The sequence below is a fragment of the Tursiops truncatus genome, chromosome 7 (assembly GCF_011762595.2).
Source record: "Tursiops truncatus isolate mTurTru1 chromosome 7, mTurTru1.mat.Y, whole genome shotgun sequence".
In the NCBI taxonomy this organism is placed as follows: Eukaryota; Metazoa; Chordata; class Mammalia; order Artiodactyla; family Delphinidae; genus Tursiops; species Tursiops truncatus.
In genome coordinates, this window is record NC_047040.1 from 7263124 (window position 1) to 7282874 (window position 19751).

The 19751-nt window shown below is 37.0% G+C and overlaps 1 protein-coding gene across 8 annotated transcripts in view; it reads right to left on the reverse strand.

Moving 5' to 3' along the window:
- Positions 1 to 19751, reverse strand: part of GIGYF2 (GRB10 interacting GYF protein 2) — a 126600-nt gene that overhangs the window by 85052 nt on the left and 21797 nt on the right. For all 8 annotated transcript variants that reach the window (XR_002174011.3, XM_019923516.3, XM_019923509.3 and 5 more), the window contains 3 exons: positions 16900 to 16983; positions 7320 to 7449; positions 6239 to 6334 (listed from right to left, as the gene is read on the reverse strand). Coding sequence is in view for 7 of the 8 variants with exons in the window: in XM_019923516.3 (XP_019779075.1) it covers positions 6239 to 6334; positions 7320 to 7449; positions 16900 to 16940 (267 nt within the window). In the remaining variant the exon portion in view is untranslated. The remainder of the gene's footprint in view (positions 1 to 6238; positions 6335 to 7319; positions 7450 to 16899; positions 16984 to 19751) is intronic.

Below are 19751 nucleotides of genomic sequence, written 5' to 3' on the forward strand. Positions count from 1 at the left end.
ACTGTGAATTAGCAACTCCAACTAGTATTTAATAGAATGACAGGTATCGGGGTGAATGGGGAAGGGCAAAGTAAGAACCTACATAAGGTCAACCATCTAAACGGGTAGGGGGAGAGAATGCTTGAAAAAAATAAACAAAATCCCAATCGCTTGGTCTTTAGCCTGCACTTGCACCCACAGTCAATCTGGAAAAGGGTCAAATACAACAACAGCAGCGGGTGGGCATCCTTCAAACATGAAGAGGGATACAGGAAGACAGGAGGTCTGGGATTCAAAAATATGTTTAGTTGATACTTCTGGATAAATGGAATATACAGAGCTTAGGAAAAGGTAAAGCAAGAAGCAATTATAAAAATATTGAAAAATGATCTGTAAGATATCAAAATCCTGGGCATCTGAAGGAGAATTTCGTAAGAGTTCTAAACTCAGAAAATGTTGGAATATATCCTTACCTGAATACTTTCTATAAACTTAGAACCTAACAGACATCTGTGCAAAAATGCAGGTGTGGTTACAGTGTGGCAAATCCAACTTCAGCATGGCTGTAGCCAAGGGCCCTCCTGGCAAAGGGGCAAGAAGTGAGGCTTAAGAGCACACCAATCTGGTAGCAGCTACCTAAATCACAGGGAAATAGAATCCTGCAATTCAACTAATATTTTAAGTCCAAATTGTTCTCCACTGTGAAGTCCTGATTTGCTGTTCTGATTCAAGATCAATTGAAATGTGATGTCTACACCTCTTTTGAAGAAATCAACATGTAACTGGTTTTTAAAACTTCTACTTTCATTTCTGAATTTCTTGTTTTAATATATGGCTCATTTTCTCCTCATTACCTGTCATTACTTGTCTTTTTCAGAACTGCATTCAATACAATTTGTTCAGATAAATTTTAGGAACTTATCAATGGAAGTTTTTTCCTTTGACTTTTAAAGGTATATAATCATATAATCAAGTAACTTCAACACTGAAGACTTAAAATGTAACTGATAACTAAAAACTAGAGGCAGATACCAAACTTGATTAGTACTTATTTCAAACTATTTTTTAATAAAACTTAAAAAAAAAAATGCTGGTTGAAACAAATGCATTAATTTACCTTTTAACACAGAGTAACCAGTGGAGTTACTGAATAATGCCTCTGGGATCACAATTAAGCAAGACTATGAAGTCTCAAAATCTAGATTAATATATTCTAAAATTAAAAAAACAGAGGTCAGAGCTAGCTGTATTATGTATACCAGGATCTGACACTGTCGAACACCTCACTACCAAAGTATTACATGTATGAAACTCAAATGCACCCATCTACGGCGTTCAGGGAAACTCTCATATGCTTTCATACATCCTCACACATCGCAGCTGAAAGTGCAAACTGGTATAATCTCTGGAAGGCAATTTCTCAAAGTATATTTAAATGTCCATACCCTTTGACACAACAATTCCTCTTCTTACACATGTGAAAAATAACATAAGCAGAAAGATTTTAACTGCAGTGCTATTTGTAAAAGCAAAAATGGCAACCAGCTAAGTATCAACCAAAAGGAGCTAATTTAAAAATCATGGCCATCTATACAGGGAATTCTGTGCAGTTGTTTAAAAAAATGAGGCTGGAACTTCCCTGGCGGTCCAGTGGTTAAGACTCCAAGCTTCCACTACAGGGGGCAGGGGTTCAATCCCCGGTTGGGGAATTAAGATCCCACATGCCAAGCGGCGCAGCAAAAACATAAAAATTAAATAAATAAATAAATAAATAAATAAAATGGGTAATCATGTTAAAAAAAAAATGAGGCAACTCTATTTATTAGGGTGGACCATATAAAATGGCTAATATTCAACCATTTCTGATCCAGAAAGCTACAATTTCATACAGTCAGCCTAAAATATCAATACAAAGATATAAAGCATAGCTGGAGTTAAGAGCATGGAGAGGCTAGACTGCCTGAGATTGAATTTTGGCTCCTTTACTCAACTTCTCTGTGCCTCATTTTCCTCATCTATATAATGTGAATAGGAATCTACTTCGTGGGTTGTTGCAAGCACTTAACACATTAAGCAACAAGTATTTAGAACAGTGTCTGATACATATTAAAAGCTAAATAAGTATCTGTTATTATTTCCCAAATAGATGCTCCGGTGAAAACAGTAAAGTGTAGAACTGTATGCATAGTATGCTACCATTTATGTGTATGTGTGTTTAAAGGAATAGATGCATAGACAGTTGCAGATGTATTAAATACCCTAGGAAGGGAACACAAGAAAATGGAAACAGTGGTTATTCCTGAGGACGACTAATAGCTAGCGAGAGTCTGGTTTACTCACAAACTTGCTTTTCGCTCTATGCACTTTGTGAATTTTGTATACACATGTATTATCTATTCAACGATGCATAAGTGATTTTCTTTGATGTCAAATAAATAAAACACACCAATCTGGTAGCAGCTACCTAAATTACAAGTGTAATGTGTAGAGTCATGCTTTTCAAACTGTGACAGACATACAGGGAAATGTCAAAACCAAGAGCAACTGGGAGATCTTATTTAAGTGTTAATTTTGTTCTAAGAAAACCTTTTACCTAGTTATATTTTATACATGCATGCACGTATATATATGTGTGTGAGTGTACTGGGGCGTGGGGGGGGGCGTGGGTAGTGAGGGAATGTGCACAAGCAGAAAATTACCTTGCAGTTTAAAGATAAAATATTCCCTTCAGGTAACTTCAGGAACGAAGATATGCAGCAAGAAGCTATTTTAGGTTATTAGAATTATTTACCTCCCCAATCAGAGTAATAGGGTGAATAAGTATACAAAACTCTAGTCTAGGAAGATCTAAGCAATTCCTGAACAGGTACCTGACCATCCAAAGTATACACTTCAAAATGTTAATGAACCTTTTGCCAGCTTTAAGTACTGTCCTACTCCAACATACTTTACAAAAAAGGCTACCAAGTGTCAGGAATTCCTAAATGATGCTTTTTTTTTTTTTTTTTTTGGTGCGGTACGCGGGCTTCTCACCGCTGCGGCCTCTCCCGTTGCGGAGCACAGGCTCCGGACGCGCAGGCTCAGCGGCCACGGCTCACAGGCCCAGCCGCTCCGCGGCATGTGGGATCTTCCCAGACCGGGGCACGAACCCGTGTCCCCTGCATCAGCAGGCGGACTCCCAACCACTGCGCCACCAGGGAAGCCCAATGATGCCTTTTTAAATGCTTCCAAAAATGCGCCCCGATGGTCTTCTGTGATTACCATGAAAACTTCCCAATCCTTACATTAAGCCCCTGTGTTTACAGCATCCAGACCTTAACACCTTAAGATAAACTTTTCCATTATAAAAACAAAATGAAGAGTTACTCCTTTAGTCATGCTAGAACTAATTTTGGTGTGTAGGTGTACTGCATACCTAACTTTATTCCTTTTCAATTGTTAACCAACAGTTCCCAGCTGCATTTGTTGAATAATTTTTGATTTTTCAAATGATTTGTGTAGCCCTTAGTAAATACAATTTCTTAGAAATGTTAACAGGATTTTTCTGAATGATTCAATTACTTTTTTTTTTTTTTTTAAATAAAAGTCTATCACGTTTTGGTAACTAGTAGCAAGTCCTCCTCCCTACTTATTAAAAAGCTTTTCTGGCCCATGTAGTCTCTAAGAAATCCAGGCAGTCATTTAAGGAAAAATAAAAAGAAATTATTAAAAATATTCATAAACAGTTGGAAAAATAATCACAAAAGATTGAAACTGGTATACTGAGCTATATAAAAATTAGCTTCTCGGGCTTCCCTGGTGGCGCAGTGGCTGAGAATCTGCCTGCTAATGCAGAGGACATGGGTTCGAGCCCTGGTCTGGGAGGATCCCACGTGCCTCGGAGCAAGTAGGCCCGTGAGCCACAATTACTGAGCCTGCGCGTCTGGAGCCTGTGCTCCACAACAAGAGAGGCCGCGATAGTGAGAGGCCCACGCACTGTGATGAAGAGTGGCCCCCGCTTGCCACAACTAGAGAAAGCCCTCGCACAGAAACGAAGACCCAACACAGCAAAAATAATTAATTAATAAACGCCTACCCCCAACATCTTCTTAAAAAAAAAAAAATTAGCTTCTACATTAAAAAAATCATAAATGAAATCAAATGCAATTAAAAATTTAGAAAATTTAACAGGTTAGGGTTAGGGCTAGCTCAAGAAAAAGATTTCTATCCAAAAGAAAAACTGGCAAAGACAAGAACAAAAAGTTAAAAGAAATATAAATGCAAACATGAGAAACTCTGCACTAGGGAAAGAAATGCAAAGTAAAACAATGGAAGAATATTTTATCCAAATCTGCAGAGAATTTTTTCAATAAAAACAATGTTTGAAGTATAGAACAAAGCTTAGTATACACCATCACCCGCACAAAAAGGGGGAAAACATATTTACTTGGAAAAACACACAAGAAGCTGCTAACACTGGCTGCCTTTCGGAAAAGGAGACAGGTGGCTGGGGGAAAGGATGGGAGAGAGATTTTCTATTATATACTGTTCTGTAAATTTTGATTTTTTAAACCATATGATTTACTGCTTATTCAAAATAATTAATTAATAAATAAAAATACTGAACGTGGCAAAAGTAATGGTAAAATGCTACAGGTATGGCAGCAGTGAAACAAAACAAATATCCTCATACAAAGTTTCTTGAAAACAATTTACAGTATGGAGTGATTTACTTTTATTTCCAAACTTTCAATTCTAATCAGCTGATCTATATGTCTATCCTTAAGCCACAGTTTTGATTACTGTAGCTTTGTAGTAAGTTCTGAAACTGGAAGTATAGGTCCCCAGCTTTGTTCTTCTTTTTCAAAATTGTTTTAACTACTTAGGGTCCCTTGCAATTCCACATGAATTTTAAGATCAGCTTGTCAGTTTCTACCCAAAAAGCCACTGGGATTTTGACGGGGATTGTACTGACAGTAGATCGATTAACAATATTAAGTCTTCCATGGCTTAATAAATGCTGATGCCTTTCCACTTATCTAGGCTTTAATTTCTTTCAACAGTGTTTTATACTTTTTATGTAAAAGTTTTATACCTCCTTATTCTTAAGTATTTTGTTTTATTTTTGGCTGCGTTGGATCTTCGTTGCTGCACGTGGGCTTTCTCTAGTTGCGGCCAGCGGGGGCTACTCTTCGTTGCAGTGCACAGGCTTCTCATTGTGGTGGCTTCTCTTGTTGCGGGTCACAGGCCCTAGAGCACGCGGGCTTCAGTAGTTGCGGCATTTGGGTTCATTAGTTGTGGCGCTTGGGCTCTAGGGCGCACGGGCTTCAGCAGTTGTGGTGCATGGGCTCAGCAGTTGTGGCTCGAGGGCTTAGGTGCCCTGCAGCCTGTGGGATCTTCCCTGACCAGAGATCAAACCCGTATCCCCTGCACAGCAGGTGAATTCTTAACCACTGCACCACCAAGGGAAGTCCAACCAAGTATTTTGTTTTTAATATTACTGTAAATGGAATTGTTTTCTTAATTTCCTTTGTGAACTGTCCATTGCTAGTGTACAGAAATACAACTGACTTTTGTGTACTGATTCTGTAGCATACAACTGTGCTGTATTCACTTAGTACACTATAAAAGGACAAATACAAAATGTGCTACTTTCTAGCCCAAAACTCTAACTTTCTCACAATATCATTTAAAAAATTGGTGACAGGGCCACAACTACTGCAGCCCGCATGCCTAGAGCCCATGCTCCACAACAAAGAGAAGCCACCGCAAAGAGAAGCCTGCGCACCACAACGAAGAGTAGCCCCTGCTCGCTGCAACGAGAGAAAGCCCATGTGCAGCAATGAAGACCCAATGCAGCCAAAAATAAATAAATAAATTTATTAAAAAAGAAAAAATTGGTGCCAGAAGAGCACATTTTTAAGCACATTGTAAGCTGAAGATCTACATTTTCCTTTAATGGTAAGAACTGGTAAAAAATTGGCGAGAATTCATGTTTTGCAGAACTGAAAAACTACATGTTTCTGAAAAGAAGGCCCTCTCCCTCAAAAAATAACTCTTTCTCTCTACTCAAATCCATCTCCTTACACTCAACAGCTTCAGATCTAAAGCAGAATCTAGTCAACTAAGAGAGGCATCCAAACACCAAGAAAAGAGTAAGAAGGAAGCAGATCTGGGGGGAATGGAGGACACTCCTTAGCGCCTAAGTAGGAACTTCACATTTTCATGCCTCGGTGGGAAGGAACAAGGGTTTGACTGAAGCTCAAAGGTAGACACAAACCTGTTCTTCTTCTGTAAAGGGTACAAGAGCCAACGGCGGCAGGGGTTCCTCCTGTAGGATAGGCAGAAATTCTTTATCCAGAAGGTCTGAAGGTATCTGTTTGACCAAACACATGACCAAGAGATTAATGCTATCCCTCCAATTACAAGAAGATAAAACAAGAAAATATTCTTTGATTCACCTGTTGCTGATTATTAAAAATATGGATTAAAGCTTATTCAGACACAATTAATATTCTGAAAGGGTCAAACATTAAAAACCCCAGTCACTCTCCCTGTCCTCCCATCAGACGACCACTCTCAGATTTGATATACAGCACTGACTCTGGTATTCCAGAGTGCACATTAAACTCAAAGCACAAGGTGGTAAGGAGAGTTTTACAAGCAACTGTATCTATCCTAAGCAACCATCATTAAAATTTGATTCTTAATCCATAAAATTAAAAACAAAGTATACTTAAAAAATAGAAAATGTTATTTCTCACTAGTCAGGTAATGAAAGTGTATTTTATATAAAGTAGAAACTAACGCACCATTGTAAAGCAATTATACTCCAATAAAGACGTTTAAAAAAAAAGAAGTGTATCTTATACTGTTTGAGTTTTGATCATTTATAAGTAACACAAATGTGGTGTCACATTTTAAGATTTTGTCCCCACTGAAAATTTTATATTTAACTCAAAAGAAAAGAACAAGAGAAGCATCTGCCCTTCTCACTCCTAACTTCTAACTGGAAAGAAGAATAAGAGATGCAATAAAGAGAGAAGAGAAAAATTCTTCCTTTCTCAGCCATCATACTGGGATAGAAACAGAGGTTCAGAGGAAATTAGTTAGACAAAGCAGTAAGTCCTGACTACTCTCCTGTTTTCATGAAGCTTTCTACTCCTGTAATGAAATGTTAGGTCTTCTCTAAAAAAATAGAGTATGTAACATTTAGAAGAGCCTCTGTAAACTATTGCAGGTTTCAAAGCAGGAAAAAAAAAAGGTAGAGAGAAAAACTATGGCTGTTTCATATATCAGCACATAACTGTACATAACCTGAAATCTTATTCATAATTCTGAACTCTTTCCTACTTTCTTACCTTGTTGTCTTTAAGGAAAAGTGCTAACATTTCTTCTCTGCCATAACGATAGTCTGCTAATTTATACTTCGGCAATGCTGGAGAAAGAGGAGGGGATGTAATACTCCCACCACTGGACAGAGCTCGGAGCCTAAAATAGTAGACAGAATATAAAATGAAGTGTCAAATATTCTGGCAGTAAGGACTTTTTATTTTCATATACTATAAAAGTTTTATAAAATAAAAAAGAACAAAAAAAACCCTATTATCTCAAAGTATCCAAGATTTTAGCTCTAATACAACCTGCTATAATAGCTCACTAAGAAAACAGCTCATTGAGAAATAACTAGACAACCATTTGAAAATTCCTTAACTAGAAAGTATCGTGGCATGTCTGTGAGAAGCTTAGGGGGTGAGATGGGGACACCTTTTTCCAAACTATAAAAATAACATATAATTAAAACAAAAGTCATGTATCACCTTACACCCACTAGATTAATAAAAATTAATAAATCTGACAATACCAGTTGTTGGTAAGGATGAAAAACAATGCAAATTCTCAAGTAGTATTTGTGGGATTATAAACTAGAACAGCCACTTCAAAGAATGATTTGCTAATATTTAACAAAGTATGCTACACAAAAGAAAAAGCAAAATACAGAAGCTTATAAAAAAGATAATACTTTTATATATGCCCACAATATTTCATAATTCACTTTTAATGAAAGCAATTAGTGATCAGTATAGAGAATTTAAAAATGCAGTGAAAAAAGTGCAGTACAAGGAGAAAAAATATAAAAGCCATATTTACTAAGAAAAAAAAGTAAAAATATACTTCGAGCTGATAATAGCAGCTGCCTCTAAGGAATGGAACTGGGAAAAGAGAAACATTTTAATTTTATAATAAGATGCTTTTATTTTAAAAAGGAGCGGGGTGCGGGGGAGAACCTCAGCAAAAAAATGGCAGGAGTATGATCGTACTGCAGCACTGCATCAACTAGCAAGTGGGAAAACTACCATCAGGAGTAGCTGATTATCTGGGAGTGGCCCAAAGTTCTATAAAGTAATAGATAACAAGGGTAAAAGGGACCATGGTACTGCAATGCAGTAGTTTAGCACAAAGGAAAATTCAACAGAAGCATTAAAATATATCCCCCAAATTGCTAAGCTTCATTGACAAAAAAGGGGAGGGGAGAATGGTCTACAAATTATACATTAAAAAGTGTGAAGGCCAAGCATAGTAAATACTTGCACATTATTCAAAAATCGCAGAAAAAAACAGTATGTACATAGTTAATATATAAAATGTGCTTACATGTAGAAAGCAATACCAAAAAAAAAAAAGGAGTATGCATTAGTAAAGTGAGACTCTAGGGTTTTGTTTTTTATTTCAATGTTTCTGTCTTCTCTTTCCACTTATTTTTTAATGTTTTACTATGGACAATTTTGAACATACATAAAAGTACCAAGAAGAATATAGCAAACTGCCATGTACCCGTCGCCCAGTCCCCAATCCATACTGCTCCTTCTGCAGCACCATCTAACCATCCTTTAATACTATTTTGAAGGAAATCTTTGGCTTTCAAGATTTTTGAGGCAAATTATTTTCAAGTTTTGAGAAAATATTTTGAAGAAAAGTTATCTCATCTGTAAATATTTCAGAATGTTCTCTCTAAAAGATAAGGATTTTTCTTTTAAGTCTCGATTTTGCTGATTTTATCCCTGTGATATAGTTTAACATGTTTCTCTGTTCTCTGCATTTCATGTAAATTGGTGACTGGATGCAGAGTCCTGATCAGACCTAGCAAGACTACTTCCACGTGGTGGTGTGTTATTCCATCAGGAGACACATACTGCCTGGTTGGTTCTGCGAGGCTAAGCAGTCCCTGACGACCAAAGCTTAGATCCTTATGTTCACTAAGGTTGCAAAGTGACTTTATCATTTCTTCTTTATTTGCTAGCTTGAACAGTTCTACAAAGAGAAACTTCCCTCTTACACTATTTGGTATTACCTAAGAGGATATATAGCTCATATAAGAAAGGAAGGAAAAAGCCTTCATTCTTCCTTTTCACTTATTAATTTTCAAAATAATGACTTGGTTCACTAACATCCTCCAGTAGTAACAAATTATTTTTTATTAATGTATTTCAGTTCACTGCAATTATTCTTAGCAATACTCAAACTATCTCATATTTGCCCAGTGGGAGAGGCTTCAGGTTGGCTCCCAAGTCCTTCTGACCCAACCCTAGTAGTCTTTAACAGCTTCTTTTCTATCTGGTATGTCAAATGTTCCAAAATCAGCTTATTTCTTGCCTCAGACTTAGAATCACCATTTCACCAGAGAGTCTGCTCCTCTTTAGTAATATATATATTAAGACACAATCTGGGTGCTAGCAGTGTTCACTGCTACTGGGTTGGTCTTTCAATTTTCTTTCCAATTATTCTTGGACTCAGAGGTCACTGAGTCTAACTCCTACAAGACAGGTTAAACAAACCAGTAAGAAAACAACATGCCCATGAAGGAATGATCCAACCACTGCTGAAGGACCTTCCGGTACAGTGGTTTGCGTCAAATTCATGTACATTTGAGCTCTTTCCTGAGAAAGTGGAATTAATATCCACTAAGAACTGAAGCTGGGAACGTTACACATACATTACCCCATTTAAGTTCCACAACAACCCCAATAGAACAGATGAGAAAAATGAAGCCAAGGAGTTAAGCAACTTGCCCACAATCACCACCAGCAGAACAGAGTCCAAAACTAGGTTTTTATGACTAAAAAGACCAAAATCTTTCCAAATTTTTATTTAAAATAGCCACGGTTTATTCTGCCAAAAATTAATTTTTAAATATATATACATATATATAATTTTAAAATATCTTTCTTATACTGAGTCAATAAATATGCTCCCCAAGAGTTTCTACCACTAGAGGGCACATCTAAGCGCTCTTCCAAGTGAAAATCATCCCAGTATTTGCAGTTATTTCATCTCACCGGAGACTTTCCCTCTCACTCCCCAACATCCCTAATTTCATCTGCTCCTCACAAGGTTTCAAATCCACCCACAAACCCCACCGGCTTTCCATGCCTGTGAACTGAACACTTCTTATAGGCACCAGACCTAAAAAGTAACACGACCAGAATGCATACTCAAGAGATTCCTCTAGCTACTGTGAAGAGAACAGACCAAGGCAGGCTGAGAGTGATTCAAACTTGGAGAAGATGGTAGCCTGAATCAGGAAAATGGCTGTGCTATACTAAATAATTAACAAACCCTATCCCAAGTCTTCCTTCACCTACAGATATCTGGAAAAGCTAAAACATATGTGGATAATGTCTCTCCCTAAAAATCCACCAGTGACCTTTAACTCTCCTAGGATCTTGCGCCATACAACCCTCTCTTAGAAATTCAACCCTTCTCTATTGGCTTTCCCCTCATCTCTAAATATATCTAATAGTGATGTGTTTAAAACTCCTCTAATGTAGCATCCCCCTCTACCTATGCAGCACTGGTCATCTTTCACTCTTCATTTCAGAGACATCTCCACATTCTCACTTCCCAATCACTTCAAAACCCAGCACAACCTGGCTTCTCCCCTACCACTCTACTGCTCTAGAAAGTTCAGTAACCTCAACACCAGGCCCAAGTGAAATTTCTCTACCCTTACCATCTTCATCTTCCTATAGCCATATGGAGATCTGTTTAACACAGGAGGCCCAGTGCTACTCCTACTAGCACTAGTAGTAACTGATAGGTAGCAGCAGCAGGGCTGTCTAAAAGCCCCCCGGTACTCCACAGTCCTCACTTGTTAACTGTTGTCCAAAATCCAAACTTCAGCTTAAAAAAGTAATTTAGAATTTCAATGTAGATGTGTGAAGACACACGAATCAAAAAGCACTTCTGTGTAAGTTCACAATTCTCAATTCCAGCTCTGACTCTTCACTAGAGAGTAGGGTTTTCTTATTCAACCACTCACAGCCCTTAAAGTTTATCATATCCAAAACCCTACTTATCAGTTTATTCATCCCAACCTCCTTCATCACCTGTATTCCCAAAGGCAAGTAAGGATACCACCATCTACTCAGCCACTGGATTAAGAGTCTGGAAATCATCCTTTACTCCTCACCTTCTATCCATTTCCCATAACCAATTACAACATCCCACCAGTTTTAAATCCTGTATCTCTCAAACCATCCCCTGATCAAGTAACCTATTATTGTTCACACTTTTATTTCTTACCTCGACTGCTGCAGCGGCATCCTAAACTTAATTAGTCATAGTCCATCCTCCACACTACTACCAGTTATTTATTTCAAATGCAAATCTGAATAAAACACTCCCTGCTCAACAATTCTTCACTGGTACACAATGATCAAATAAAATCCAAAGCTTCTTAACATAAAAGGGCTACCTGTAAGCTCTTCTCTCCCACACTTCACATTACAGTAAAGGCAAATGTCTTGGAATTCCCCTCTTAAACCTACACTTTCCTGTCCCCTTGTCTTTACACATGCCTTTTCTATCTGGAATATTTTTTCTAATCTAGTATTTTTTCACCTGGGGTGTGGAGGGGACTGCCTGGAAGCAGACAGATTAAGTGGAAAGGAGGAAAGGAAAAGAACAGAGACAATGAGAAGGATGGGGGTTGGAAAGAGAGTGGTAGGAGGGAAAGGACAGAAATCTACACACAAGTATCTGCCCAATGTTCATGGAACTAATTGTCTAGTGGGAAAAAAAGCTAATAAACAGTCATACAAATAGAGAGCTAGTGAAGGATTCTGGAGAAAACTTGATCCAATTTACATTTTAAGATTACTCTGGCTGCAGTGGGGAGAGCAATTAGAAGAAAGAATGGAAGCCGGGAAACATCAGAAGGCCACTCCTTATAGTTTATGTCAGAGATGATGCTGGCTTACACTAGGGTAGAGGCAATGAAGATGGAAAGAAATGAATGGATTCAAGAGATATTTTAGAGGTAGAACTGACCCAACATTGTGGTGGAATAGACATAGGGATACAGAAGTAAAAGAAAATATCCAGGATAACTCCAAGACTTCTGGCTTGAGGAAAGGGGCACACTGTGGTATTAAGATGAAATAAAAGAAGAAATTTAAAAGAGCAAAATTCATAAGCTCAGTTTTGGAAAACTATGAAGGATGAGATGCCTACAGGCATCAAATGAGCAGCTGAATATCCTGTACTGGCATTATACTCCCTTTACAGCACTGACATTACCGTGAAATTATTTAGTGTCAGCTTCCCCACTAAATAATTCAAAAGTAGGTACCATGTCCTTTATCCTTGTTGCCTCAGCACCTAACCCAAGACATAAAACATATGAGGCACTTGATAAAATGTTTTCTAAACAACTTTTAATATTCTCTTCTAAAAGACACCCTAGGATAACATCTAATTTACCATTCCTTCAGATGGCAGTTATCTTTTACTCTTTTTGCAAACTGGGACTATTAATGCATTCCATCCCCTAGAACATCTCTCATTTTCTCCACAATTCCACAAAGATCATGAATAGTAACCTAGCAATATCAGGTTTGAATTCTCTTGCCCCCATATCCCCCACCCTAAGACTTGAATCATTCAATATTTATTTACTAAGTACCTACACTAGCTAAACAATGGGTTTACCAAAATTGAGAAATACAGTGCCTTTCTTAATGGAATTAGTTCTTTTCTGAGTAAGGTAAACGCATATAAAGAGACACAGTACAAGGTCATAACTACTTTAACATAGGTCTAAACAAAGTGCTTTGGGAAAAACAAAAGTGCCTCATTCATTTTTGCAAGGAAAGACCTGGGGATACTTCCTTAAGGCCATGGAGATGAGACAGAAATACACCAAATGAGGTTCCTTGGCTCCTTCCCCATAAAGCCAGGAAACTGTCTGCAATTATTCATTCCGCTATAATAAATTCCTTTATTATCCAGACTTATCTAAGTAGATTTTGAATGCTCAAAATAAAAATAATAAATAAGTAAAAATCCCAAAATAAAGCAAGTTACAATGAATTTGTCTTGCTTTTTAAAAATGTCTTGAAGTATACAATTATTTGCAAACAAGAAAGAATATGAGGATACAAACCAAAATATTAACAATGGTCCTTTGGGTGGCATGATTAAGGGTAATTTAGATCTTTTCTTTCTCCTTTTGTACTACTGCTTCCTCCAAGGTTTTATGGAATGAGTGTGAATTATTTTACTACTGGGACTAACAACAAAAAAATTCTTTAAAATCCTAAATCTACTAGATTTAGAACTAAAAAAATTTTTTCTTCAAGGTGGTACTCTGTTCTGTCAAGGGTGAAGTAAACAGACAGGGAATGGGAATTAAATTCATACAATCCTTCTTGTGGTCAGTCTGTCCATATATCATCCAAAGCCTTAACAATTAAACTTTTGATTTAATAATTCCATTTCTAAGATATTACTCCAAAGGAAGTAATCAGCAACACAAAAAGAACTGTTCAAGGATGTGTATACATACTGACAATAGCAAAATATTAAAAACAACTTTCCTTTCCAACAATTCACTCATTCATTTAACAAATATTTATTGAGTACCTACTATGTGCCAGGCACTGGAGATACAGCAATGAACAAACAGTACAAAATCGAGACCAAAGTACTTGCCCTCGAAGGAGCGCACAGTCTAGTGGGGGCTGGAGGATGGAATATAAATAATAAAGAAAATAAGTAAAATATTTGGCATGTTATATTTTGATATAGACCATGAAGAAAAAAATTAAACAGGAAAAGGGAGGTAGGGAGTAAGGGGAGTTGTTATACAGGTGGTCAGAAAACATCTAAGGTGGTAATATTTGAGTAAAGTTTTAAAGTGACTCGTTTTATACCTAAAAAATGATTTACTCCTCCATTAAATCTATCTCACTCTTTTAAAAACTGCTTTGGTAATTATGTAATACATTTCTTTATCCTAAATATAAAGATACGCTAAGACCTAATGATTCTTCCAGACCTACCTTAAAAAGTCCATGCTTATGGTCATTCATGGTCTGTCCCTAGCACAATTTTCAATGCTCTCCCATCTTCACTACTGTCAAATAAATCTCTTCCTTTTATACATCACTTACTGAACATTATGTTTTACACCATTATAAAAATGATGACCTTAGTAGAAAGAATATAGTATCACTAAATGTTTCTGTATGGTTCAGTTACACACAGATTCAGTGTAATCACTCTAAACTTTGATTCTCAAGTTATTCTGGACACAGCTCCTTACCTCAAGTTTCACAATGAATGTAATGTTACATGCAGAAAAAACACAGCGGCAGTCTCCATTCATACTTCTAGATCAGGGTTACCTGAGTTACTTCAAGGTCTCATATATTCCCTTTGCCAGAAGAAATTTTGAAAGATGGTGCAAAGAAGGCAGTGTGCCTACTTAGACCTTTGCTCCTCAGTTTATCAGCATTTCAGATGACTAAGGGAAGCCTCCTAAATTCTAATGCCTGCAGGGTAACAGAGGTAACAGTTAGGTAAAGCTACTGCTTAAGCATGGGACTGGTAACTTTCCTCTGCTAAAGCTACGTCAATTCAAATTTTGTGTAAAACACTGGGCTGATCAAACAAAACTTCAGAGTACCGATGAAAAGGATGTGTAAGACGCTACTGATAGACTGGGTCAATGACTCACTGAAATGACTTTGGGAACCCACGGTTTAGGACAGGGGCCAGCAAACTTTTTTTTGTAAATGGCCAGAGAGTAAATATTTAAGCTTTTTGAGCCAGATGGCCTCTGTTGTAACTACTCAACCTTGCCACCAGTGTGAAAACAGCCAGATACTATGGAAACAAATGAGCGTGGCTGTGTTTCAACAAAACTTTACAGTCCCGTGGCCGTAGTTTGTCAACCCATTCAGCATGAAGTTAAATGTGTAATGATTCTAAAACATCACCAGGAGTGCATTTTTTTCCTTTTGTTTTAGCTAAATTCCTGGTACTGTCTCTCATTGTTATTTCTTAATAGAGGGATACTGGAAGAAAAAAAAAAACTACCTTAAATTAGCTGACAATTTTAATCATGTTTTTACAAAGAAAGAGACAAGAGAGTGTGTAAATACAAAAGAGCAGCAGTTACAAATTCTAGATGAAGGCAGAGAAGCTGCACACAAAATGCTTTACAAAGTGGGCTATACGAATTTAAAGCCACCTGGTAAGATGTGAATGAAGTTTTAGCTGTAAGAATGTTCATCAACAATATTTTTATAATAATGAAGAACTGAGAGCAGCCTGTATGTGCTGCATCTAGAAGACTAGTTGAATAAATGATGCAACCATTTAAAGTAACAGGAAATATTTATTGATAAAAAAAGATATTGCTGATGTGGTTCTTTTTTAAATGCAGGTTACAGAACGGAATGTACGGTATGATCCCATTTTTGTGAAAATAAATGTACATTTACACAAATAAGCATACACAAAACTACCTAGAAAGATACACCAACCTATTTACAGTGGTTACCATGGACAGTGAAATTATGGTGATTATATCTTCTTCTGGATTACTTGTAATTTCTAATTTTTCTAGAAGTATATACTGATTTGGTAATAAGAACTAAAAAAGGTGCAGAATTACTTAGGGCAACATTTCCAAAATAAACTCCCAAAGTACATAAGTTGCATCAGTTCTTAGAATTTCAAATAGTGATTTCTCCTCAGTCTCCAAATGCTAGCTATAAGGGCCAAGAAAACTTAGGAAATACACATAAAAAGAAATGCATATAATAAGGTAAGTTAATAAGAGTCCTCAAATAGGGAGTCACTACAGGAAGTCTGGATCATTTATCAAACCACCACCACCTAAACAATCAAGAATATTTAAGAGACTATTCCAATTTATCTATTTTATATACTGCCTCTGGTTCAACGTTTGAATGGAAAAAGCAACTATCATTATTCACGCCACTGATGAGAGGATCTTCAATCACCAACTTTGGGGGGAAAGGAAGAAGGGGGGAAAAAGTCACACTACAAGGTGATGGATCTCAAAATTCCATGAGAATTCCATATTCGGGGTCCAAACATATCTGTAAGAGACTCAAAGGTCAATTAATTATTATGGAAATGCTAACCCGATCCTAAATGGGATGTTAATAGCCAGTGTAATTCTGGATCACCTGCCTAGCCCATCAATAAAATAAAACTCAAATAATAATTTAATAAAAACTATTTTTTCAAATGAGTCTATGAATAGCCCTCACAAACAAACATTGTAGCAGAAAGCATACACACATAAAAATGTTACAATTATATAAAGTTATATATGCACCTAGATAAGGGCTCAAGCACAAATAATTTACTAGGGTGGTGGGACTCGGGGGAGTTTTAAATCCATTATCATTACACAATCAAAACAGGAAGATTTTTTAATAAAGTATAAATGCGGTCACTAAGCAAATATAACTTATTCCTAGACTAGCTATACTGTTTCCAAGCAGGCACATAAAGCAAAGTCTCAAAAACATGCACATTTTATAAACCCCCCAACACGGGCACAAACACCTACTACTGTGCTAGTCATCCAATATCGAACAGGATGAGATTCTGAAAACTCACCATTCGGGCCCGAAGTTCAGCGTCTGCGTTTCCGCTGCCATTCTTTTCCGTATGTTTACAATAGATTTTTATTTGAGGAGAAACCTGTTAAAGAGAAAAATATCTCCATACAGTTGGTCAAGACTAAATGCAGAATTCCAGCCCACAAAGTATAGTTAGGGAGTGTGTTCTGCTTGTGGCTCCTCTCAACCAGTCACCAGAATGAGGTCTCTTAATCCCTATTTATAACAATATAGCAGGCAAAGTAAAAATGAATAAATCCACCTTTACATCCCAATTCACCATCTTTTTATGTTTACGTGGGGAAAGGAGGCATGGTACAAGATGATGCTGGTGAGATAGGTGGTAGAAGACCATGCAGGGCACTGGGGACCAAATTAAGGATTTCTTTTTTTAGCCTTCGAGCAATGGGGAGGGAATGAAGGGTAACAGATTTACATTTTAATTTGTGTTACTCCCTTGCAATGGCTCTCCCATCACCATGAGGTGTATCAAAGATTCTCCTTACCTATCTCACAGCTTCCGCCACAACTCTCGTCTCCCCACTGTCTGCTTAGCCCTTTACACTCTAGTGATTCTTTAAAAGTTACGTTGGACCATCAAGTTAAAATAATAAGCTAACCAATTTCATGAGTGATCCATCAAGAGCAATTTCAAGATATCAGATCTTTAAGTGAAGTAAGTCAGAAAGGGAAAGACAAATACTGTTTATTACTTATAAGTGGAATCTTTAAAAAGCCAAACTCATAGAAACAGAGAGCAGAGTGGTGGTTACCAGGGGCGGGGGGTGGGGGAAATGGGGAGATATTGGTCAAAGGTACAAACTCCAGTTATAAGATTAACAAGTTCTGGGGAATCTAATGTACAGTGTGGTGATTATAGCTAATAATACTGTATTGTACACCTGAAAGTTGCTAATAATACTGTATTATATACCTGAAAGTTGCTAAGTTGCTAAAAAGAGTTTCTTTTTCACAAAAAATGAAATGGTAATTATGTGATAGGATGGAGGTGTTAGCTAATGCTATGGTGGTAATCATTTTGCAATATATAAATGTAGCAAATCAACACATCTGACACCTTAAACCAACACAATGTTATGTCAATTATATCTCAATAAAGTTGAAAAAAAAGACATGAGAGTTTAGAAAACAGAAAATACTGTAAACATTGTAACATACTATTAATATGTCCAAGATGTATCACATCACCCTGATTGTTGCTGTTTAAAAGATCTAAAAACAATAAACTAGAAATTGGTCTAAAACACAGAAACGGCAAAGTAAAAATGTGCTAACGTCCAGAATCAGCTATTTATCTGCCCTCTTCCTGGAAAGTATTTCTGGCCCCGTGTCAACCATGTGGGTTCCAAGGAGATTCCCATGTTCTTACTTAACCCTGATTACCTTTTGCCTGGCCAGACAAGCGTGCACACCAGACCCAAGCTGAGATCAACCTAGTGCCCTCCCCACCTCATACTGATGATTCCAAAAAAACATAAGGCATATGGTTTTTCACACTTCAAACTCTCTGGAACTGGAATGCATCTTCATCAGTGCCATGCTACAACTGCTACCGGCCCACAAGGGAAGCTGGGTCACAGCCATCATTGTCCGCACAAGGGTGAAACATGGTCAGAGCCGCTCCTTATCGTCATCCTTGTACCCGATTTTAAGTGCTGCTTAAAACACTTTCAAAAAGATCATGCTATGATTCTAAATTGAAACGTACTGTGTAACAGAAAAGAAAGCAAATACAGCAATAGGATATTAGTGAAGTAACTCTTCATCACTGGAGGAATGATTGCAAGTGCTTTGCAGAACCTGAGAAAGGAAAAAAAACCACATGAAGATAAGCTTGTTGTGGTTTGCTAGTGAGACTTGACACTGCACAATCCATGTGGCCACATGCAGCAGCCCTGAAGTATTTAGAGGAAAAATTAAACCGTTCAGACTGCTTTTAAGAACTTCACAAGCACCAAATCACTGAATTTTAAATCAATGAGAGAATAATGGAGCACTCTCTTAAGAAATGCTTCATCGCCAACACCCTTAATGACATGACACTACACGGGTGGGGAGAGGGAAGAAGAAGGAGACTTCTACAGTCCTAAGTTTTTCACAAGTTAGAAGAGTCAGACTTAATGTGTAGAAAGCTGAAGAATATCTTAATCAATTTATTTCACTTTTATTTTCCTTTTTATATATGCACAAAATAAATACTATATAATAAAAATCTATTAGCCTTATTTGCTAAATAAGTTTAAAAGAATTCTTTTTCAAAATGTAAAATAAAAAGTCTAAGTAATTAAAAAACTGTGCCAGCGTTTACTTGGCAGTATGATTTCTTTCTTAGTAATATATAAAACGAAGAAGCTCACAACTGATGCATGTTAGATTCAATTAAATTATGGTACATCCCAAATGAAATCACTTGTCAAAGTAGTGATAAGTCAGGTAAGGTGCCCACTGTAGATTAGGACAAGTATCCTGCTTAAAAATCAGCTGTGTAAACTTATTTAGCATAAATCAATTCAGTGTGCTTTAAAAAAGTACGTGGACCTACTTGGCTAACAAGCAGACCTGTAGAGACTACAACTATAAGATTTTATTGTAACACGAAACATCCTGAAGGAGTGTTTTTAACCACCATTTTAAACTCCACATAGCCAAATGTTTTATATTCAAACCCCTATGGACTTTGGACTTTGACCACTGGAAAACAGCTCTGAATTAATAAAGCAGGTCCAGATTTGAACCAGACTGCATTTATAAAGCAAGTGAATCTCAATTAAAAACTGAATTATTTGTGATATTTGTGAAAATACTAAAATCATTCTTAGAGATTTAATA